The sequence below is a fragment of the Agrilus planipennis genome, unplaced genomic scaffold, assembly GCF_000699045.2.
Source record: "Agrilus planipennis isolate EAB-ADULT unplaced genomic scaffold, Apla_2.0 scaffold7, whole genome shotgun sequence".
Lineage (NCBI taxonomy): Eukaryota > Metazoa > Arthropoda > Insecta > Coleoptera > Buprestidae > Agrilus > Agrilus planipennis.
Window position 1 is genome coordinate 1,043,137 of NW_020439340.1, and position 7,042 is coordinate 1,050,178.

Sequence of the window (7,042 nt, forward strand, 5' to 3'; positions counted from 1 at the left end):
TATATATATATATATATATGTGTTGTTTCTACCACGTGTTACCAAGGGCGAATTATATCTGATTTTGTTTAAAATCAATCAAAACCAGATCCAATTTCAAACTTATAATTCAGTTCTCCAATTTGCAGAAACTAAATGGGAGTCTCAACTTCTTGAGTCGATTTCGTATTTAATTAATTTAAAAACTAAGTTATCTACCAAGTCGTGAAAGGATTAGACATAATTTCTTTTTTTTTTTTGAAATCGTATCTCGAAATTTTGACTTCGTAGCCATCAGCAATTCTCAGGATGAAGTAATTTCGTAATAAATACTTTAGAAAGATTTATCTTTTTCGGAATTTCTTTTTAATAGACCATAAGATATGTTCTTTTTTTAAAGAAAATATACGTATTTATATTCCTTTTGTCCTATATTCCTTTTGGAATGTAATAAGAGTGCAACTTGAACAACAATATTGCTTCAGATACACTCGATGGGTAACTAGGAAAGTAGCAACTGGGACAATAGCGGCTGTATGGCTTCTGGCTGCTTTAATATCGTTCGTTCCGATTTCACTGGGATTGCATCGGCCTCCCCAACCTCTCACCATAAATTCTGGGGGACAAGACTACCCCACTTGTGCACTCGATCTCACTCCAACCTACGCCGTCGTCTCGAGCTGCATTTCCTTCTACGTTCCTTGCATTGTTATGTTGGGTAAGTCCGATTTAATAAAAATTAGTTAATACATGTTTAATCTGGTAAATATTCCTCTTAAGCCGCCCCTGTACTTCTTAAATTTAAAGGAACTGTTTGAATTTAAAAAAAAACAACTACCAAGTGCAAGTGAAATAAAAATGACAATTTGTAGAAAATGAGAATACATTAAGTATTCTATTTTATAAGTTTTCGGAAACTGACTTTTTAGTTAGTTTAGTTTCAGAATAATATTTACCCTTTTTACATTAGGATCAGCATAATCAAGAAATAGTCCTTTTACATGCATTATATATGTGACAGTCCTTCAGAAATATTCATCTTTTTCGGAATTCCTATTCACTTCCATGTCTGCAAACGATTAATTTAGAAATTCGATAAAGATTGTTAAAGGTTTGTTTGGAGCGCTGCGCTGTACGGGTGCGAAACATGGACGGTGGGTGCGGCGGGTAAGTAAAGGTTAGAACCGTTCGAAATTTGGTATTACAGGCGAATAGAGAATACCTGGGATAGAGAAGGTTAGAAATGAAGAGGTATTAGAAAGAATAGGAGAACAGAGGACTCTATGGAAGTCAATAAAAAGGTAGGCGAGATAGATTGGTAGGACACCTTCTCAAGTATGAAGGTCTAGTCAGAAACAGAGGCAGAAACAGGAGTTAGGAGGGGTAGAGGTAGACGTAGATTAGCTCAGGATAGGAAAGAGTGAAGGTGCGTGTCCAACCAGTCTTACCACTGACGACTTTATGATGATGATGACACTTTAAAATTTCCACTTAAATATTTTTGTGTGCTTACAATTAGTTATAAAAATAAAAAGAAAACTATTTTATATTGTTTCAAAATCTCGCAAAACTTCCTGGACAACAATTAGCTCTCAAAAACTACTTATCTACATAAACTTTGTTATCATGCCCTAAACAATTGTATGTATGGTTTCTGTTATAATACAACACCTGCCTTATGCAATATAATATTATCTTAAAAAAAAATGTAGAACAACATTTCATCTTATACATACAAATGTGTTTTAAAGGACAGTGGGAAACGCTGCGAACGTTTCGCTTTAGTTTGTGATCATCGAAAATGATTATCTTTCATTATTTACTAAAGTTCACCTTACTTGCTTCAGGCAACTACAGACTCTCTCCCTTAAACAACTCGTCGAACATTTTGAACTTGAGCAAGCGGAAAGTGTTTTCCTAAAAACTGCAAATAGAAATGTGTACATGCTTTTCCGATTTTACAGTTTTGGCATGCTCTCAAAGCACAGAAAGAGGAAAACAGGAAGAAAATACAGTCCTCTTTCTAACAGCAAACGGATCACTTAATGTTCGTTTTTCAAAGTCGTTCAGGCATTCTAGCGTTCGGAATCAGCGATCTGAAAGGGCGTTCATATGAAATATTCAGCAGGATTTAGTAATTCAGCCGCTCCATATATATATATTTTCTGCATAGGTACTATCTTGCTGCAAAGGTATGCGTTGTCGGGTATTCTGCGAGATAGACTAAAAGCGAAAATTGCAAAAGTAGTTCCCTACAATTCTTACCTAGAACTAGATACTTGTATAGAAAATCACATACTTTTCAATTGATCTATTCCAAGACGCCTAATCCATTAAAACTAACATAAACTATATAATATATATAATTATCATATCAGTGTTAGAACTGACGACCTTATGATCCTGATCCTGATCCTGAGGTAATCTTTGTATTTTCATAACCCATATCCTTAACTATTTGCGAACAGTAACCTAATCTAGCTCTACCTCTACCCCTCCTAACTCCCCTTCCTGCCTCTAATATGTCTCTGACTAGACCTTCATGCCTGAGAAGGTGTCTTACCAACCTATCTCGCCTATTTCTTATTGACTACCATAGAGTCCTCTGTTCTCCCATTCTTTCTAATACCTCTTCATTTCTAACCTTCTCTATCCACGGTATCCTCATCATTCCCTTGTAACACCACACCTCGAACACTTCTAACCTTTTCTTTTCCGCCGCGCCTACTGTCCATGTTTCGCACCCGTACAACGCCGCGCTCCAAACATACACCTTTAACAATCTTTATCGAATTTCTAAGTTAATCGTTTGCAGGCATAGAAATGATTTCTTTGTATTGAAGGCGACTCAACCCTGCGCTATCCTTTGCTTTATATCCCTACTACTCCTTCCGTTCTGGCTTATCTGACTTCCTAGATACATAAAATCAGCCACTTCTTCTACTCATTCGTCGCCTACCATTACATTCACTCTTTCCCTACTTTTTCTTCCCTTGCATACCAATATGCATATAAAAACAAAATTTTATAAGTACATAATTGAGTTACTTAAAGAATACGACATCTCATAAAATTTTAACAGAAAAAAATCAAAAATCATTTCGATCAACTTATAATAAACGTAATTATAATCATCATCGTTAATGTGTTCGATTAAGTGTCTCCTCAAGATGATCTTCTACCCAATAACAACCTTGTAAACCAAAAGCTATATACATTTTTACTGGCTTATAAGCACACACAGCAGTTGTCCGTTTTTGTAAAGAACTTTTTAAGGAAGTCTTTTTAGAAATTTGTTAAAAATTCAAATATACATTTTTGCCCCGAAAACGTCAATAACGGGTGATAATAAATGAGGACGGATATGAAAAGGTTGATAACCTAAAAACTGGCGCTATCTTTACTGATACTCTTTTGAATCAACAAACTGTAAACGGTTGATGTCCTGAAAGTAAGTATCTTCTCGTCGTCCTTAGAAAGGACGACGATATACGAACGGAGCATCAAGAAAAGAAAAAAATTGATGCGATTTCCGGAAATTGTATCGTAAAACGTAACATTAGTGTTACCGGAAGTAACTTCCGGTAACTGCCGGAAATAGAGCTTTCCAACGACTGATAAACACCTTCATGAACATTGTGAATAACATCCTTGAAATGCTTTTTAAAAATTTTAGTTTAATGTTAAATATCGGAGATACAATCTACATACGTAATATGAGTATGTATTTAGTTTTCTTTCTCTAGAAATCCTACACAAAAATTTTGTTGCATATATTAAAAAACCTTGAACCTATTAGAAAGAGTAGAAGAGAGAAAACGCTATGAAAACCGATAAAAAATAGACGAGATAGGTTGGTAGGACACTTTTATGGGCATGAAGGGATAATTAGAGACATTATAAGCAGAAACAGGAGTTAAGAGGTATAGAGGTAGGTCTAGATTATGTATTATAGTTTCAAACAAATACGAAGGTTAGCTCAGGATAGGAAAAAGTAGAGGTGCATGTCCAATCAGTCCTAAGACTGACGACCTTATGATGATGATAAGTTTTTCAGTTATTAGACCTTATTTATGTATTAATATGAAAAATGTAATGGATAATTTAGTATTTAGTTAAAATTCCTGATTTATACCAAAATATTTCTAATACTATTTTTACAACTTGACTGGATTCAACTTACAACTACATAAATCGAACTGATAGTAAAAAGTATATATTTTTACAATACAATTTTCCTCCAAATCCCTTTGTATTAATAGAAACTTCAATGGTGGTTACTTAATCCACTGAAATTATTAGCTATTCTTTCTGAGAAATGTTGTTCTAATTGGGGACTTTGGTTCTGATTAATTGGCTAGTAAGCATAGAACGTAACGTTTAACTTCGTTAAGAGTGAAACATGAGTCGAAATACATCAGTATTTGTAGGTCCTTCAATTAAGGGCGACATCGTTCAAACGACTAAATAGACGGCTGGATTGCAAAATTAAGTCAGATAGTAAATAGATTACTATCACATGATACGTACATTAGTTTGCCTCTATTAGTGTGTAGTATACATGTGCACCTTTGGTACATTCGCGTAAGTAGTGTTGCCCAAACGCAAGAACAAGACGAGACTTAGCCAGTCTTGGTCTTGGTCTTGGTCTTGCGCCAATACACCTGGTCTTGGTCTTGGTCTTGGTCTTGCGCTCCCAGTCTTGGTCTTGCAGCAAGAGTCTTGCAAGTCTTGCAATTACCTATTAGTCTATTACTATTTATTAAAGTTTACTTTAAATCCTAGAAAAACGTATTAGAATTGGAACATTGTGAGCTTGAATGAATATAGCCATAGTAAAGATCAAGCAGATTAATAAATAACTGAAGATTTGATAAGAAATTCGAAAAATCAACTGACCTATATGTCGTTTTCCATGGAAGTAACTGTTTCTTAATAAACATTTATGATCCTTGCTTTCTACCGCGCCGCCTCGCCACGTGCCGGCTCTATGATAAGGATGCCGCCGCAAATCAAACAATAATATAAAGCGTGTAAAAAAATTCGAAATTATTTTGCATGAGTATACCTACACCCTATGGCGGCAATCAAATAGTGTCAAATGTTATGATTTCGGCGTGGCGGCAACGATTGTTTTAGATTTCAAAAGAAGCCGCCGGCGCGTGTATCATAACCATGTACTTCCGAAAAGCGGCAAATTTCTTTGAGAAGTAAGTACAAAACCTTTGATGCCGCATTATCAAAGTGCCGATGGTTAAAACATAACTATGCATGCACTCAGTTTGATTTTAATAATTTTTTTATTCGCTATGTTTATGGTATTAGTCGTAATGCGCATAGGTCCAGTTTTTCATATTCTTTGATACAGTTTTTTGCGTCTCATAGAATTCCTAAGCGTACCTACCTATACACCGAACTGTTACACCTAACTACTCAGTGAAATAGCGCTAAGTCCTAGCTGCAAGACGCAAGAGTCTTGCAGGCTATGTCTTGTTCTTGCTCAAGTCTTGCACGGTCAGTCTTGGTCTTGGTCTTGCTAAAAATACGCGGTCTTGTTCTTGGTCTTGGTCTTGCAAAAACGCAAGAACAAGACCAAGACTGCAAGACCAAGACTGAATTTGGGCAACACTACGCGTAAGTGAAATTTAAACGTAGCCAACATGGGAAAACTCATACAACTGAGCAGAAAACTCAGCATCCTAACGTTTTTGTGGATTTCCGATTGTGGAATAATTTTTCGAACCAGTAATTTAGATCCACAGAACTTTGTACCAGCTTTATTTGAATTAATCAAAAAAATATTCCTGACAACACAGTTGTTTAAATATGTAAATCAAATTTGAAGTATAATTGCAACTAAACAATTGTATTAATTAATAATTGATAAAAATATTACTTATCTTTTAGGATAAAAATGTTCTAAAATCATATTAAACGAATCGGAAATATTTTTAGTCCCAGCTCATAAATTTCTATTTTTCTTTGAAAGGCAATTCTTTACAAAATAGCTGAGTCAATACTTTTCTCGGTTGTCTGAAAATAATAGGTAATTTTATACTTGAACTTATAAGGGGTGGATACAATTCTAAGGAAAGTTATCGCAACAGCAAATATGTCCGCAAGAACCCCGTTGAAATGGGGCATGAATGAACTAGGTACTTACTTTAACTATCTGTAGGTGGATTTGAAGTTTGAACAGCTAACATCATTTTTTCTTTAAACGTATTTCATTAAATTGTAAGGAAATCCAAAAAAAANATGATATTAAATTATTTTCTATAATAAAATCCCCTCTTGATCAATCTAATCTACAGAAGGATTTAGATGTAATTATTAACTGGACAATTGCGAATACTGAAAAATGTTCGATAACTTTTTACAGAGGTCATAAATTTGAAACTAACTATCTTGCAAACAATATTTCGTTGGGAAGAGTTATAGAACAAAAAGATTTAGGTATAGTATTTCAAGAGAATTTTGAATTCATATATTCAATTGCAAAATACGGTTAACAAGGCTTGACAGAGGCTTAACAAAAATCCTAGGTTTTTTAATTAGATCAGCCAGTAAATTTAAGTTTGACACTATTATTTATATATACAAGACCCTGGTAAGACCTACAATGTTTTATAATTCTCAAATCTGGTCTCCACATTATTTAACCATGACAATGAAATTGGAAGGGGTTCAACATAAGTTTTTTTAGATTATTATCTTACAAAATTGGCAAACCCATGTCTTTCTTTGATCATCATTACGTTAATATTGCTAAGATTGCTGGTTTATCTTCTGTAAAGTCACTTCATGATTATTATGATTTGTTATTTATGAAGAGAATTTTCAATATACTTAGTGACACAGATAGAGTCACTAATCCGCTGTTAAATATTTTTAAAACCAAAGATGATGTTTATAAATTAAGATCAGTACGTACCTTTAGGGAAATTAATTCAAGTAAAGATTATATTTTTCATTCTCCTTCTTTTAGACTAAGAAGAGTTTGGAATAAATTACCTGAGGCTATTAAATCTTGTCTTAATTTTAGAGAGTTTAAGAATGAGTT

General features: G+C 34.1%; 1 protein-coding gene across 1 annotated transcript in view; it reads left to right on the forward strand.

Moving 5' to 3' along the window:
* LOC108734183 (dopamine receptor 1) overlaps positions 1–7,042 on the forward strand; it is a 21,296-nt gene that overhangs the window by 7,627 nt on the left and 6,627 nt on the right. The window contains exon 3 of the mRNA XM_025978740.1: positions 465–697. Within this exon, the coding sequence (XP_025834525.1) occupies positions 465–697 (233 nt within the window). The remainder of the gene's footprint in view (positions 1–464; positions 698–7,042) is intronic.